At 30.5% G+C, this 18,861-nt stretch overlaps 2 protein-coding genes across 2 annotated transcripts in view; one reads left to right on the plus strand and one right to left on the minus strand.

Moving 5' to 3' along the window:
• Positions 1–18,861, plus strand: part of LOC115881728 (endochitinase A) — a 194,971-nt gene that overhangs the window by 17,938 nt on the left and 158,172 nt on the right. The gene's annotated exons all lie outside the window — the stretch shown is intronic.
• The window catches only part of LOC115881726 (monocarboxylate transporter 12), a 37,745-nt gene that overhangs the window by 6,553 nt on the left and 12,331 nt on the right, over positions 1–18,861 (minus strand). Inside the window, exon 3 of the mRNA XM_030899342.1 lies at positions 2,829–2,948. Within this exon, the coding sequence (XP_030755202.1) occupies positions 2,829–2,948 (120 nt within the window). The remainder of the gene's footprint in view (positions 1–2,828; positions 2,949–18,861) is intronic.

Raw genomic sequence — 18,861 nt, forward strand, 5'->3', positions numbered from 1 at the left:
TTTTGCTTGTTCTAAAATTGTTAATCCCGGTTATACTCTTCAAATTTGCTATACCGTATAAGTATAATGATACTAGCGTGTACCCGCGACTTCGTTTGCGTCGAACTAAGCCGGAGTCTCATGCATCCGAAATCCGATGGTACGACATCCGAAATTTGAAGTTATCCTGTAAAATAAAAAAAGCCTGTCACATACATACGAAAGTTCGTTCCGAAATTTGACAGTTTTGGCATTTTTCTGCTGCACTGAATAGAGATTCATGTCATGTTTTATTGGAGAAACACTTATTAAAATAACTTCCTCGCCAAATATCCCGAAATTGCCCACTTCCCACTACTAATCATTTGTAATGGTAATGATAAAGCCATAGATAAAGGAAAGCAAGAATTTCCATTAACATATAAACTGGATAAAATTTTCTCACACTTATGTCAGCATGAGAAAAAACAATATGGCGATATTATTATATAACTTGGTAATATTTGAGGGGTAGTTTCATCTCGTTGGAATTTGACTTTCGAAAAATCCGTTTGCCAAAAATAAGCTTTTTACGTCAAGCAGTTTAGGCAGAATCGTGGTTAATCAATTACCCAACGTTTTGGAACACCCTGTATGATTTTTTAAAAATTTCAAAATATGTAAAAAAACAAAATAAATTATGCGTGTCCAATCGTTTTCCGGAAAGACTAAATATAGTAATATTTCGGAGGCGTTTTCACCCAATTGGAATTTAAGATTCGAGAAACCCCTCCTTATTGAACCTCTACACCCCACAGTCAATTTGTTTGCCAAAATCAGCTTTAAACGTCAAGCAGTTTAAGCAGAATCGTGATTACTCAATGGTCATATTTTATGAAACACCCTGTATAAATTTATAAAAAATCTTAAAATATGTAAAACAACAAAATAAAATATACGTGTTTAAGATGTTTTTCCGAAAAACTCACCGGTTTTAAAAATATTCTAATATTTGAGGGGTGGTTTCACCCCCTTAGAATTCGAGTTTCGAAAAATCCCTTCTTATCGAACCTCTACACCCTAAAGTCAATCCGTTTTCCAAAAATCAGCTTTTTACGTCAAGCGCTTTAAGCAGGATCGTGATTAATCAATGACCAGATTTTTCGAAACACCCTGTATACATTTTAAAAAATCTTAAAATATGTAAAAAAACAAAATAAAATATACGTGTTTAAGCGTTTTTTCGGAAACTTTTTTAAATAAAAAATATTGTAATATTTGAGGGGTGGTTTCACCCTCTTGGAACTGGAATTTCGAAAAATCTCTTCTTATCGAACTTCTACACCCCAGAATCAACCTATATGCCAAAATTGAGCTTCTTATGTTGAGTGGTTTGAGCAGGATCGTGATTAATCGGTGAGTCAGTCACTTAAGGATTTTATATATTTATATTGGTATAGATTATAGATGAGCTCGCAAATATTATCATGGATTGTCATTTCCCAGCCGTCTTTGACCCTGTTTTTTTTTCGAACTTATGCCATTTTAATTTTAAATTTACTATAGGCCCTGTAGTTTTAAAAGTTATCTATCTACAACACTACGACGATTTAAATCTTTATGCAATCAATTTGACTTAATTCAACTACATTTGCACGAAAATTTTCTTGCAAAAATAATCATAGGTGTGTTTATAGTTTGTTCTAGTATAATTAACCGACCACTATTTATTTACATTTCGTATAAACAATTTATTAAATTAGAAGGGATATTCCTAAAATTAGTATAGGAATGCCTGCTACTTAATTTTTTTAGTACATACATAGTACCATCCATACCTATAAATCGTGGTAGTATGGTTTAACAGAAAAATATTTATTCATTAAGCAAATTGTAAACATATTATTATGTAATAATAAATTAAATTATGTTATATAGGTACATAGCATATCAACTCATGTAGAAAGTTGAACAGAAGCATATACCGGGTGCCGCTTTAAAGTGGCTCACCTCTATAACTCTTTTATTTTTTCAGATAAAAAAATGAGATTTGGTAAGTTAGTATATGACATAAATAATGATTAATTGACGTATTCAATTGTTTTTGGTCACTTCCTGTTTCGCCGGAAACGACTACAACATTTGATTTTTAAATGACACCCTCGGTATATTTCTACTTTATTCGATAGAAAATGACACTCTGAATCGAATGACATATCATAAATATGTCAACTTTTGACATCTTCGCATATGGTTTATTTGAAATTGTAGCATGCGGTTCATAACGACAATTTGACTCGAAATACCAAGTGTGTGGTACCAAATTATTTGTAAAAAAATTCTTTTTCCAAATATGCTAATGAGCTACACTTGTTCCATTTGAAAAAAAAATGAGATATGATTAAAAATACGATTTGGGCATCTTTTATTTGGTTAGATGATCAAATCTATTGTTCCAAGGCTCCTTGATTAAAAATTAGTGTTTTTAACACCGCCATGGGAATTTAAAATACAATTTTTTAAGCGAAAATGTCAAAAGTTGACATATGATATGTCATTCATTGTTCAGAGTGTTATTTTCGGGTGCTATTTAAAAATCAAAAGTTATAGTCATTTCCGGTGAAACAGGAAGTGACAAAAATCAATTTCGGTATACTTATTTAATCAAATGTTAAATAATAAACATTTAAGTTGCATTTTACTGTTTATTATTGTTAGTTTTTTATTTAAATTTACACAAGCTGTTTCTGTATATTTTTTCAAAACATTTTTTTTTATTTTGAAAACTTGCCAAACCTTTTAATAGTTTTTTTAAGCTTTAAAACTAAAAAATAAACTCATGTTTACAAAAACGTTTGAGCTATTATTACCTGAACATAGTGTAACGCCAACTAAAAGAGATAATATCCAGGACGTCGTTGATTTTCCTTCTTTAAAATATTCCAGAAACTCATCGTAGAATATCCCAAAGGAATAGGTCACTCCGTCAGCTGAAAATAAACCAGAAAAAAACATTAGACTTGAAATTGAGTGTGAACAAAATTCTCTAAGGCATTTAACACAAATAAAGAGGGTTCCTAGTTTATCTTTTTCTCTGTATTTTAAATCGGCATGAAAGAAAATAAAACGATATAAATGCCGCATAATCGAATAAAAAAGGGCGTCATAATGGCCTTTGAAATAATGGTCTAAATAAATAAAGCTCTTCAGGCTGTAGGGAATTAGTCGGTCAGCTAGTTTTTAATAAATACCATAGGAGTTGACTCCATAGAAGATATCATTGATTTCCAATTGAAACGGCTACTTTGACGGCATTTTTTTTCGATCGTATGATATTTGGAGATAAAATTAAATGTATTTTAAAATATATGTACAAGATGTCAGAGAAAATATACCGCATGTGATAATATTTTGTTTTTAAAAATCGAAGTTGATATGACTAAATGTTGATAACAAACAACGTGATCGATAGGTATATGAAATCGAATATGTTTCAATAAAATCACGAGAAAACATAATATAACGTGCCTTATTTTCAATAACACTCCCTGTATAGCTTTACTGATATAATTCAAAAAACAACATTATCACAAATTACAATTTTCACGCGGAGATACTATGTTACAGCTTACACAATAAAATCTAATTAACGTATTTACATTATTTGTTCCAATGCCGGCTTATATAAACATTTATTTTTTTAGAAGCAAATTGATTTGAACACCATAGATTAGTAATTTTGTTATAAAAGTATTTTTTTCAAACATTAAGATCAGTATTTTTATATTTCAATCTGTTGTACAGGGTGAGTCAACAAGTCCATTATCTCATTTGTTTTGAGGTTTACAAAAAAAATGTTAAATACAGAAGTCATAGAGAAGATTAAGATACACATTTTAAAATTATTATAGGGTATACAGGGTGCTTCAAAAAAGTGTGGAGGATATAACATATGTTTTTTTAAATGCAACACCCCGTTTTTTATTTTATTTGTAGATTCTGCGTAAAATTCTATAACTTTTTTGTATATAATGTTATATACCTAAAATTAACAGTTATTGTAATATTTAGATTTGTTTATACAAATGTTAAACTGCAGTGTGGCAAAAAATTGTCAGTGGTACCATTGTTTCTGAAGTTGGAATACCAAAATTTGGTATGAGAGTTCTGTAGAGATATAAAAGAAGATATATGGTAAGATATTTTAGTTAAATATTACGTGAACTCGATAAATATTTAATTGACAAAGGGACTATAGCATCTTTTTTTTTCTTCTACCATGAGAATCGGCCGCTATTAGCTAAAAATGACGAAACAATTTGTGTAATAAATAATATTAGCCAAATAAACCATTTATTTACCAATACTCTTTTTTTTTCAGTTTACGAATATACAGAATATACTATGAGGTATGTAATTTTATACTATAATATAATCGAAAAAAAATGGCGTTAGGGATGGCTATGAAATGAAGATCGCTGTCGTTTTATATGTAAAATTATGTGGGGAATGTCCTCGATCGCGCCATTTCCAAGACAACTAATTTTTTTTCGATCATACGGTTTATCGGACGATTTCTTCAGTGTATCCAGTTAGAAGAAAGAAAATAATTAACAGAAAAAGTCTAATGATGCGGAAGTTCATAGATCGGTTCTTATCAAAGTTAAAAATTGTTTCTTGGTTAAAGAAAGATTATTAAATAAATTTCCACTATCACCGAGTAGTTAAAGATAAGTAAAATTAAAATGACTAATTAAAAATAGATTGGGCATTTAAAAATATAAAGTGGGTCATTGTGAGTTATAAACGGGATGGTTAAAATATTCTATTTTAATCATACACTGCATATATTTCCGGAATAATTATTTTTTCATAGACATAGGTGCACATAGAAGGACCTTAAAATATTTTTTGGTACCGCAGTCATGATTTTATTTATATCTTGCAACGTTGCCACGTTTCAAAGAAATATCAGTTGAACAAAAATTGAAGATCAAAAAATTATAATTTCCGTTCAAGATTATTAGATTCCAATATTATTATGATATTATTCCAATATAATGGACAATTTAAAGATATATTCGATATCAATTAAACTTTTAGATACGTAATCGAGGGCGCGATTTTTAAATTCATTGTTGCCAACCATGCGGACACATTCGGCGCCGGGCTGACTAACTGGAATTTAAATTTCCCGCTGGAAATTCAGGCGCTAGCCCTACTGTAAAAAATGCCAAGTTGCAACATTTATTTATTTGTTGTGTTGTCTTTAAGCTTAAATCTTTTTACTAGATGTAAATAAGGTAAGGGTGTGGATCCGGTGGCTGACCTTGAAGCCCATATTTGCTGCATTTGATCATCGATACTACGCAAGCGCACATCGTCGATGTTGCCAAATTGTAGTTTATTTTCGAATTATTTGCAGTTGAAAAATTTTTTTTTGAGTATATCAATAATAATACAAATTCTATAATTAATTTTATAATTTCAGATTTATCTTGATATCCAAAATTAAGGTAAGAAGGATAATGAAGATTGTGGAATGAAAGTATTATGAATATATAAAATTGTAATAATAATAACATTTATTTATATATTTACATTAGAATTAAAAATTATCATGTACGGATTTTTTCTTAATGGTTTTAAACTTATTAGAATTATTTTATTTCTTTCAAGTTATTTAATTTCTAGTTATTTACAGGCAACAATAGTTTTGATTATATACGTATTGATGTTTTGAAGTACTACCATGACGAGTCTTATAAAACAATACACGTCAATGGGAGATAAAGGTAACATTTTACCTATAATGTTACTAATATAATATACTTTCATTATAATGTTTGTATCATAATTTCTTAAAAATATCAAGTTAGTGGATTAATAGCAATTTTAGACATATATTTTATCGAAGAGTGTGTTGATAAGACTAAAATAAGCTTTATGTTTATCTTTTTCTCTTTAGAAGGGAGATGGTTTGTGTCGTAGAATTCATTACAGTATTTAATATCGTGTACTTTGATATTCTTTTCTTAATTTACTGTAATTTCTTGTATCCTATAATGCCAAATCTTGACAATATGGTGAAGGTTGAGTTTTGATCTTAGTTTTATACCTGTGTTTATACAAGACCAACTTAAGATTAGTTTGTGATTTATATTAAGATCTTTCTTATAATATTTGTTATGTCTTAATCTTAATACTATATTATGCTTTGTCTGGAAAATAAATGTTAAAATATCTTAATTTTGCATATCCTATATTCCATCCTTCCATTAGGAAAAATATGGTTTATAAATCATATTATGCTAAGAAAATCACATAAATTAGGTGTAAAAATAGAGAAATCTTAAGGTAGCAGAAAAATTAATGCAATATATGTATAAGCAGAATTAAACAAGGTAACTGTAAATGTTGCTGAAGCTGATTCTACAATTTTAATTACGGAGGCTAAAATGCCTTTTAAGGCCTCCGTAGTTTTGATGGAATAAAACGAAGTAGTTTTGATGGAATAAAAATGAAAATTAAAAAAAACCTTTTATGAACATGACATGGAGCTACAGCCAGACAGCATTTAAAAATTAAAAAAAAAAGAAAAAACTTGGACACATCCCTTTTAATTTCCCGAATTTTTAATAAAGTACTTTTTAAACGTAGCCTAATAATCTAGAGCAATTAGATTAATTATAGGAATCTAGAGTTTTATTTCTATTTAATTTTATTGTCTATGAAAATACATAATAAGCGTTCACGTTTCACGTGTTGTGCGAAATATTAAAATAATATACCGCGTACTATGATTGAAAAAAATAGCGTCAGCGATGACTATGAAATGAAGATCGCTGTCATTTTATATGGAAAATGTCCTCAATCGTCATTTCCCAGCCAACTGGATGCCGCTTTTCGATCATACGGTATATATTGACAAAAAAAAACACTGAAAAGCACATTTGTTTTCTACTGAAAATAACTCCAAAATAACTTGCAATCTGGCAACATCGAAGATGTGCGCATGTGTAGTGTCTGTGACTATATGCAGCAAAAACTCGTTTCAAGGTCAGCCACCGGATCCACACCATTACCTGTAAATAATAACTGTTTATATATTTATAATTAATTTATTTTTGTTTCTCAAAATATTTGGCTTAAAAGAAAATATGTAAAAGTGGGCAACGCTGTATGCCGGTTAAGTTTAATCATGTAACTAAAAGTTAATTTAAAAATGTTATCGTTGTGCCAATATTTTATTATATAATATTTATTTATCCCACACAATGTTTCAAAAAGTCTGCGTTTATATAGATAAACTATTTACTTAACTCTCAACAAGAAATTTAAATAAATAAAAGCCCGACGGATTAGTTTTATATCATTTATAACTGAACGGGGTAGATCAATTTTAATGATCTCTGATATATTAGATTCGTCTCCGCCCCGAATCGGAAACATTTACGAAAAAAAAGTAATTTTTAAATAAATTAGGTCTGGATCTCCGTATTTGACAGCTGATGTCGCGCACCCTTACGGCATATTTGTAATAATAATTGATGTCTACTGCAAATCTGTGGTATACTAGACCATACAGAATAGAAATTCAACGGAACTAGTTGGGAAAATGGAATATTCAAATCTAGAAAGATACTGAAATATATCAAAAATACTTGAATTGAAAAGTAAACAAAAATATAGAGAACAATGAATTGGTCTCAATCATTTCAGAGCATTCGGTCGATCACTCAATCAGACCACATGATTGACCAAAAAACACTTCATTAACTTCACTGTTAGGTGGCACGAAGTTAGCTTGTGATAAAATAAAACAGCAAAAGCAATATATGTATAATGTACTGAAACAATATAAAGTAATACAGGGTGGTCCGAACTGCATTCCGGAAACTTCGGCAGCATATTCTGCAGATAAAAATAAGTGAAAAAGTTCGTATAAATATATGTCCTAAAATGCTTAGTTTGGGAGATACAGGGTGTTGAAGTTTCATTTTTATTTCGATTTTTTTCAAATAATTTATTAAGTAACGTCAATATTTAGATGAAAATTGGTGTCTGGGGGGGTTTTTGACATGAGAATTTTGATTTTGATGTCAATATGACTCCTATTTGTAGAGGGCGCCACCTACATGTGTTTTAATTGTTTTGAAGAGTAATAACTTTTCGTCCGTACCTGTATAAAACGACTGAGGGTGCAGCCACACTATCCTAAAAACGGCGTATCGGCGTAACGGCGTAATGACCTTGAATCGATTTCCAGTAATTCTATTGGCTGAAACATTCATCTGTCAGAAATTTTATCTGTCAAATTCATCTGTCAAAAATTTCAGCCAATAGAATGACTGGAAATCTATTCAAGGTCATTACGCCGTTACGCCGATACGCCGTTTTTAGGATAGTGTGGCTGCACCCTGAGTGAGAAAATATACATTTATGGAGTTTTTTATGTAAAAAAGGTCTCTTGGTAAAAACCGCTACGAGCAACCGTTATCAAAATATTTAGAATAAAAATAGTCAATACATGTCATAATTGACACAAAATAAACACCTTGAATAGATAGTTATTTTACTGAAATAATAAATTTGGGAAATTTTTATTTTTTTAAATTAATCAGAATTTTTTTGGGAAAAAATTATGATAAAACTGTTTCTGTTGAACTTTTGGCACAAAAACATTTCAAATTTATGATCTCAGTCTAATAACTATTAAGTCAACATGTTTAATTATGTCAATGACTTGTCAATGATGACAGGTATTGATAATTTCTATTCCAAATATCTTGAGAACCATTAATCGGAGCGATTTTTACCAAGAGACCTTTTTTACGTAAAAAACTCCATAAATGTATATTTTTTTACTCGGTAGTTTTATACAGGTACGGACAAAAAGTTATTACTCTTCAAACCAGTTAAAAATATGTAAGTGGAGCTCTCTACAAGTAGGAGTCATATTGACATCAAAATCAGATTTCTCATATCAAAAAACTCCCAGACACCAATTTTCATCCAAATATTGAAGTTACTTCAGAAATTATTTGGAAAAATCGAAATAAAAATGAAACTTCTACACCCTGTATCTTGGAAACTAAGCATTTTAGGACATGTATTTATATGAACTTTTTTACATATTTTTATTTGCAGAATATGCTGCCGAAGTTTCCGGAATACAGTTCGGACCACCCTGTATAGGTAGTCAAACAATCTGGACACAAATCTCAACTTCAGAATTTAATTTTTTGAGGAACTGACAAACTTTTAATAGGTTTTAATTAAAAATGTTGATTTATTCTTTGCAAAGAACGACATTTTCAATTAAAATAGTAAACAGACATTGTACTCTTGTTATATCAGACCGAATGTAACAAAAGTCAGAGATAAAGCTATTTTTGAAACACACGTGGAGTCAAAAATACACCGAATGCACACGTGAAAGTATGTAAAATAGTTCGTTAATTTCGTATTTGTGACATTTCATTACTGAAAGGAATTTTAAACATTTATCTGTTCGCACTGAAAATATAAAATATATAATAAATTATAACAAGGCAAAATGTATGTGAAAACAACTCTTTACGGTTTCCTTTTAACTAAAATATCTCAACAATTCGAATATATGAAGATTTGTCAATTACAGTTTTATTTGTTCATTTATCGTAAGATATTAGTTACTATATCAACAGAATACTTTTGTACAGGGTGGCTCGATTTCTTTCGAAAATCGACAACTATGAAACTATGATCCATTCCCCGACACAAACGGTACATTGTGAGACAGGAAATTGTAGAGAGAAACAAGCCCTATAACATAGGATACAACATTTTAATGAACAGTGCTATCCATAAAATCAATAAAGGAAAAATATACGAAATAATATACATGTACTGAGTTCTTTCGAAAATCGACAACTATGAAACTAAGAACCCTTCCCGAACACAAACGGTACATTGTGAGACAGGAAATTGTAGAGAGAAACAAACCCTATAACATAGGATACAACATTTTAATGAACAGAGCTTTCCATAAAATCAATAAAATAAAAATATACGAAATAGTCCAATGATATTTGTATTCCTAATGTGACAACACATTTAAAAATAAACTATCAAGATTACAAATCATTTTTACTCTTATATATACAGGGTGTCCCAGAAATAAGTTCAAGTATTTTAACTGGTCGTATAGTTCAACCCCAGAAACATGCCCATGAGGTTTTTTCGTGAAAAAAAAATTGGAAAATTCCAATTTTTTTGATTTTTTTTTTGGAATTTTTTTTAGTTAAAAAAATAATTTCTTGATAATATGGCAACATAGGTATTAGATTAAATTTTTACAAGAAAGAAAATCCACAAAAGATCCAAAATTTTAGAAAAAATCATTTTTTTTGGAAATTTTGTAATTTAACCTTTATTTTGGACTTATTTGAAAAACGATAAAGAGAAAATATATGTTTCTTTTATCGAGATCTACCACCCCTTAAAAAACTTACTTATTTCTGGGACACCCTATATAAATTTAAGTATTTTATGGATTAAGAGCATATTTTCCCGCGATACGGATCTAAGAATGAGATTAGATATTATCTGTAAACAAGTTAATAACCTAATTACATACATATTAAGTGATAAAAATAATTTAGTGCTTATTTCATAAATTCCCTGAATCATTTTTGAAAGTTTTGGATGATCTACGGAGATATATATCTCTAATTGACATTAATCTATATAGATGGGGATTTAGATAAAAATGTGTTTTTCTTTGGATTTTCTTGGTAAACTGTAATTACAAAAGTATAAAATGTAATTTTAAGTATTTAGAAAGGCAATTAAAAAGTAATCTAGTAAAGTAGGTGAATTGATGAGAGATGATAATCAAAAGTATTCTTTCTCAAAAATGTTATACCCTATGATCGAAAAAAAAACGGCGTCAATAATAATTTTGGCGAGGTCAATCTCTAGACGTCATATACTAAAAAATGACATAAAAATTAACACTAGAATGTAAGAATGTTTAGGAAAGGAGTCAATCACCGCGACCTTACAGATCTATTGTGTGTTCCTCTTCCTTGATTATAACGAGTTATAACTCATCATACAGTCTCAGGCCTTTAACAAAAGCCAGTATCTGAGACGGCTCCACAGAGGCCTGCTCTCCGTCCTCGACATCAGCCGTACCTAAGTTCATGACACGAATGGTCGTCGTCTCGACGCACTCAGTGATAAGGCCTTCTGCTGTTGCTGTTTCCCCATTTTCCCCACAGAATCTGCATTCGCCGTTGTTTCTCAGCTTTAGCCTACTGAGGTGTTCGTTGAGGAGACTGTTAGAAACCCCGTGACAATCCGAAGATTGTTTTTATTTAAATCGAGAAAAACCTCTGATTTTTCTCGGTCGTAAGTTCTGAGGAACTTTTTCGAGTGTCTTAGACCGTTGGAGGACACCCATTCGAGGTTACGGATGGAGTCTCCAGATTCTTCAGTTCCGCTTTCAGTTGGTTCCCGCTTGGAAAACAGAACTGTTCTGGTCCAGTTTGTCGAGTGTTCGCTCCTTTTCTAGCTAGGTCATTTGCTTTTTTCATTGACTTCTATCCCTTGAGGACCAGGCACCCTGAGTAGGAGGACTTTAATTTCTTTGTCTAATTTGCATTTTGCCTAAAATTAACACTAATTATAGAGTGATTAAAACAGGATAGAACGTTTCCAGATGCACAAATCTATTTTTTGATTTACTTTCATTTATTTTAAGTTAGTTTCCACTTGTAAAGCAGAACGGTTCTGGTCCAGTTAGTGGAGTGTTCGCTCCTTTTCTAGCTAGATCGTTTGCTTTTTCATTATCTTCTATCCCTTGGTGGCTGGAACCCAGAGTAAGAGAACTTTATTTTCTTTGCCTAATTTGTTCCGCTTCTCTAAGCATTCTTTGAGCAACCTCGAATTGATTATTACTGAGTAGCTCTCGTAAGGATTCAATTCAGGAAAAATTCTAAGACAATAATCAAAAGGCAATATGGTTTTTACAGCGCGCGTCTAAATATTTAGTTTTCCCATGCCAAGATTTATTTTTAATAGTATTTTTTCTTCATGATTTTGAACTTTTTATAGTATGGCAAATAGCCAAAAATAAATGTCACGCAACATAAAAAAGTTGTGGGTGAGTAACACCGACGCTGCACTTTCGTTTTTAGAACTAGTACATTTTCGAAAACGAAATGTTTCCAACACAAAGAGAATAAAAATTACGACAAAAGTATCATTACCACATGTTTATTGCTTTATTTTTCCAAATTGGAAATGCAGTTAAAGCCAGATACTGACGTAAGAGATGTTTATATTACTTTGTGTCGGGTTCATTGTAGTTTTGGCTTTGAAGAAAACAGATACTTAGGAAATCGCAATTCCGTTTATTTTTTGCAAGGAAAAAGTGTACTCCTTGAAAGAAACATTTCTACGATTTTCTGTGACATGTATATCAGCATAGAAAATGGCTTTATTTGCCTTTTATTGCTGGCTTTATTTGAAGAGATGTTTTAAAATAAATTCCACTTCATCTTTGTTACTTTTTTCTCGTTATAAGATGGTGCTATTAAATGTGATATACGACAGTTTGCTCCGAGATCATCTTTATTTTTATTAAATAGGAAGCCTGGATTTTTTACTTTATTTTTTAAAAGTTAATAATTCAACCTTGATTTAACTAAAAACAATCTTCGGGTTGTCACGGGGCTTCTAACAGGACACTGTCTCCTCAACGAACACCTCAGTAGGCTGAAGCTGAGAAACAACGGCGAATGCTGATTTTGTGGGAAAATGGGGAACACCAAAACACCTTATCAGTGAGTGCGCCGAGACGACGACCGTTCGTGCCACGAACTTTGGTACGGCTGATGTCGAGGATGGAGAGCTGGTCTCTGTGGAGCCGTCTCAGATACTGGCTTTCGTTAAAGCCCGTATGATGAGTTATAACTCAAGAAAGGGGAACATACAATAGATCTGTAAGGTCGTGGTTGTTAACTCCCCTCCTAAACATTCTACATTCTACTACATTGGGTCTGCCCTTTGTTGTCCGCATACGCATATCTTTATAGGAGTCGAGAGCAATAATTTACACTTGTGAACTTCTAAAGATTCCTGATAAGTGCCTATTGAAGTTGTGTTCTAATTTCTTTAAACATAAAGAAATTACAACACAATAACTTCAATACGTATCACATAATACAGAAATCTCATAAAACTCTGTTAAACACCATTTACTATTGGAATATTTAAACTTTTATTTTTATTTTATTTATACGTTCATTTGTAAAGTCACTAAACAATGTAATAGTAGTTTCAAATACCTAGTGTATAATAAAATTTACATACGGACAAACAACTTACAAACCGATTTCTATGCAAAATACGATCGTTATGGCATTTCTGCTTGTAGCCGTTTTTTTTCTGAATTCATCAAAGCTGTCATTTGACCTTTCCTAGTTGCTAACCCTGAAACTTGACCTATATATAAATATCGCGAAATTTTAAATAGAACGAATTTCTAAAGCGTAGAATTTTCAATTGTTTAGAAAGGCTTTCTAAGTTTCTATGCAAAAAGGGCTCGATATAGGCGCAAAGGAACTAAGCGCCAGCCCCTTTAAATATTCATTTGGATATTTGAACTTCTCGAATTGAATTTGTAAGTATGTTCTGTAAATATAGCTATAGCTCTAGCGTAATTAACTTGCGAAAATATACAAATAATTTAGTATAACCCTTATATTTTAAACTACTGCGAATAACTTAATAGTCTGGGGACTAGGGTACATTGGAGGTGGAATTTTGTAGAATTTTTTATTACAATAGTAGCTCCCGTATATAGCGTTTAACGCCTTGGTAGTAGCAAGGTACAGCTTGCCATGCTAGAGCCGTTCGATATACAAGGAAGGTAATGTGGCTAGCACTACGCTTCAACCGCCTATTATTACCTCAGGATTGTGAATCCCAAGTACTTATTTAAGGCTGAATCGACCTAGGTACCCAAACTATTTATTTTTATTTTAATAAAAATAGTCGGCTGATGAAATGCCGGGTGTAGGATTCGAACCCACTACCGGCACCCTTGTTATATTTTTTAAGTTTATAAATAAAAATTCTAAAATTTTATAAACTATATGTATTTCTATACATAATTATGGATAACGATACTTCTAACCTTTAAAAGCAGCTGTGAAAGTTAATTATTAAAAAAATGATATGATATAATTGATAATGAATGATATATTACTATTAAATTTAAGAGTAGTAATTATATTTAATTAATAAGGATTTCGAAACGACAGAAGAAGTTTTTTTTAATTTTTAATTAAGTAATTGATAATAATTTTAAGCTTAAAAATAACTCTATTAAAGTTGTTTATTAATAATTGATATTGAATTAAATGATATATTACATATTAATAATCAAGTTTTTATGATACAAAACAATATTTTAGAACGTACATTGGCTATTACTAGAACCTGTTTGAACCTAAGGTTTGACCAAAGAAATCCATAATTAGTAAATGATAACTGAATGAAAACTTAATAAAAAAACATGAATATTATAAAATCTTTGCCACAAAAAGCTATGAAACTTTCCAATCTGAAGAAACATACTTAATAAGCTACTACCCTTCTACTACTTAGTAAGAGTCTTTTTTTTAAATAAGCCTTTCCAAACCACATTTACATCCAAAATCTTGCCACTATCAAATTAAATGCTCATTTTAATTTTGTCCTTTTACAATTTTTAATAAATGACCTTTATAGCTCGTTGTGTAGGTTCTTTTTTAAAACCCAAATGGCAAAAACACTTTTAATATTAATCGTAATTTTTTAATGTTTTATAAATCCAATTTTTATAGCAAATTTTTTAGTACAATCGTAATAATTGTTTTTGTTACCACGAACTGAAAAATATTTGAATTCATTTTGTTTTATTTTACCTGAAAATGACGATGTTTGTCGTTGAATGAACGTAGTACCTTTTACCTTTAAGTTATCTTTACCTTAACCTATATAAATGATATCAGAAGTATAAGTAAACCAATAATACAATTTTTCGAAATACCATTTCCGCTTTCAAGAATTTTCTTTTTATTTGTTTTTCAAAACTAATATTGACACTAATGCGTTCTTATCTTTAATCCGTATGACTTGATGTCAAAAACAGCCGTGTCGCAATATTGATTTATAAGTTATAAACACATACATTTCATCAATAATAATAAGTATACTTAGCATGTCAAACACACATAAAATTTACTGTTGCTTTTTCCAACAATTTTTAAGATTAAAATTGGTATAAATTTAAATCAATTAAAAAGTTAACAATATAATTAATTTAGGTGACAAACTTTGCTATATATTGTTTAAAGTCCAGAAAAAAATACGCTAATTTATTTTGTTTCCTTGTTTACTTCATGGAGTCATATTTGTAGAAATAATACCAATATAATGGGTGCAATGAATGTTTTATGATATTGGGGCATAAGTAACAATATCAATAGAATTCAGGAACCTGGAAGACTCCATCCGTATCTGGAATGGGAATTTAAGATTTTCCTTGATATAAATAAGAACAATCTTGTCAAAATCAAAAGATTGTTACGGGGTTTTTAGGGCTCGAACTCACTGACGACCAGGTCGCAACGACCTGGCCGTCAGCTGGCCAGATGTATTGCGTTTTTAGCTGCGGCCAGATGAACGACCAGTTGCAAAGTCAAATCTAACGATTTGTTACGTTTTACCAATTAGAAAATATTGTTTCAGAAATGTTAAATATCTGAGTGCAATTCGATGCTGATATAAATGTTTCATTAATGTGATATTTGTAAATTATTGAATTTAAGTTATTAATAACCTATACAAGAACATTTATGAAAAATATTTTGATCAACACAATATTTGTCGACCTTGCAATAAGTCTTAATTTAACCACAGAATAATCTCTAAACCAATGTTATTTATGATCACAATTTTTACACTTTATTTAATAAACACTCAATTTTACTTGTAAATAAGTACTTTTAGAATTAGAAAATCTATTGAAAGTTAATCAGTACATATAATAAACGAATAGAGATCGAAGAGTACATAGATCTACAGATAAAAAATTGATTAAAAAATTGTTTGTTTGTTTGTTTGTATGTCAGAGCTTTACTCAAAAACTAATGAACGGATTTTGATGTGACTTAACAGATGTTTCATTCGGGTTTTAAAAACTGAAATGTAGTATCCTAACCTACAGATTAGAAGAGAAGACGACCACCTGTACAGGTCGCAGTCCAACACGTAATATAGCCACCTTAAAAAATTTAATCTAACAACATTAATAAATCACTTTTAAATTACAAAATATCAAATATATGATTGAATAAACGACAGTAAACCATAAATTGGCATATCCAGTTCCATTTGAAAGATCGAATTTCATAAATCGTAAACTTATATACACTAAACCTTTTAGAGCATCTAATGTTACAGACCATTAGCTTCTTCCTCGAACGGGGTGATAAAAAAGACACGACTTTATTACTAATTTTATTTTGAAAATGGAAAATAGCTTTATGTCACAATTTATTTCAGATTTTTATCTCTATTGACAATAGTCAGGTGTTAAATCTCAAAGTAATTTAATAATAATAATAATAGATTTATTTAATTATAATTGTGTGTAGTATTTAGTGTGCACCGTGTTAATTTAGCATTACATAAGTATATTAATAAAGTATTTAGAGGAGAAATCTAATATTTGCTTTATTTAATTTTTATATTGTTCCTTATTTGTGCAAATGATTTTATAATTTTTTTTTTCATAATAGGATTTTAAATATTAAAGTAAAAGCATTATGCTCCGAACTTGTACGAATAATTCTTAGACTCCCTATGCGACTATGATTAGAATGGTCATTGACAGAAACAGTGACGAACGATCGCATTGCGATCCGATTCAATTCTCACGATTCTTTTTTCCGGCTCATCGTTTAAATCTTATAGATCCGTGCTGGCCACGATTCAATTAAACGAACCGTATTGTAAGCAATTAATGAATTCTAACGACTCTTTTTGAATGAACGATCGCGTTGTGATGCGATTCAATTTCCACGATTCTTTCTTACGGCTCGTCGTTCAAGTCTTATGGGCCACGATTCAATTGAACTAACCGTATTCTAAGCAGTGAATCGAATCACACGATCCATTTTTAATACTCGTTCAAATGAACGACTCGGTCAATCTTAGCCCACCTCTACATACGACTACTACACTGATATTACAATAATTTACTAAACAAACCAGTAGCCATTTATTTATATCTCTATGTTTACGTATTTCTCTCTGTATATTTGCCCTGTTTAAATTTTTTCTTTAGCTTTTTTTGCTTCTCCTGCTTACTATTCTATAGCCGAGAGCATATCTTTGCGAGTGACAAAATGTGAACTTCCATTTCTGACAAAAATTTAAAAGATCTCGTTCAGGTATCCACAGTGTTTTTTAGAGAAATTGGATTGACTCTCGTTTGCCAGATTTCAACGTTACGTGTTTTTTCTATTAAGTTTTTTTCTTTAGATCGTTCAATACATCCATATATTTTGCTGGATTTTTTACCTCCTAGGTATACGTATATTATTTTTTACCACACACGCAGCACAGATAGATAAAAAATAATTGAATTCGTGTACGACATTTTTTAACATAAAATATATGTACTTATTAGGTACATACGTTTTTTTTTTCTAATTATTTTTATTTATTGTAAAAGTTATTATTACAATTTTCTGTTGCATTCTGGCTGGTCTCAAGAGACTGTATGATTGAGTTATGACTCAGGGAAGAGGGCACAATATACTGGGTGCGTCTCAAAAGTGACTCACCCCCCATAACTTTTTTATTTTTTCAGATAATAAAAGTAAGCTTTGGTATGGTAGTATATGACATAAATTGGGATTGATTGACGTATTCAATTGTTTTTGGTCACTTCCTGTTTCACCGGAAATGACACAACTTTTGATTTTTAAATGGCACCCTCGGTATTTTTTCACTTTATTCGATAGAAAATGATATTCTCAATAGAATGACGTATCACATGTCAACTTTGGACATTTTTAGCTTAATAAAAAATCGTATTTTAAATTTCAATCTAGAGTGCCATCGCTATGTTAAAAACACTAATTCTTAATCAAGGAGCCTTGGAAAAATAGATTTGATCGTCTAATGTTTTTACTGTCTTGTCCTGGCCGGTTAAAAAATGCCCTAATCGTATTTTTAATCATATCTCAATTTTTCAAATGGAACGAGGGTGGCTCATTAGCATATTTGGAAAACGCATTTTTTTGCTAATAATTTGATACCACACACTTGGTATTTCGAGTCAAATTTTCGTTACGAACCGCAAGTTATAATTTCAAATAAACCATGTTATACGAAAATGTCAAAAGTTGACATATGATATGTCATTCTACTCGAATGTTATTTTCTATCGAATAAAGTAAAAAAAATAACGAGCGTGCCATTTAAAAATCAAAAATTGTAGTCATTTCCGGTAAAATAGGAGGTGATTGAAAACAATTGAATACGTCAATCAATCCTTATTTATGTCATATACTAACATACCAAATCTCGTTTTTTTATCTGAAAAAATAAAAAAGTTATATGGGGTGAGCCACTATTGAGACTCACCCGGTATATCTATACAAGATCGGTCTTCCTCCCACCCGTACAATCTACAATTTACAATTTACAACTTTACTGTCCAAAACGAAAATACTCATGATATACAAATCAGATGTAATGTTAAATAAATAAATAAATAAATAAATGCCTTTATTGTCAAAAAATTTTTCAATTTGTAGACAAAGGTAAACTAACAAACAAAGTAGAAAAAAAAGA

Source organism: Sitophilus oryzae, unplaced genomic scaffold, assembly GCF_002938485.1.
Source record: "Sitophilus oryzae breed Bouriz unplaced genomic scaffold, Soryzae_2.0 scaffold_172_pilon_pilon, whole genome shotgun sequence".
NCBI lineage: Eukaryota > Metazoa > Arthropoda > Insecta > Coleoptera > Curculionidae > Sitophilus > Sitophilus oryzae.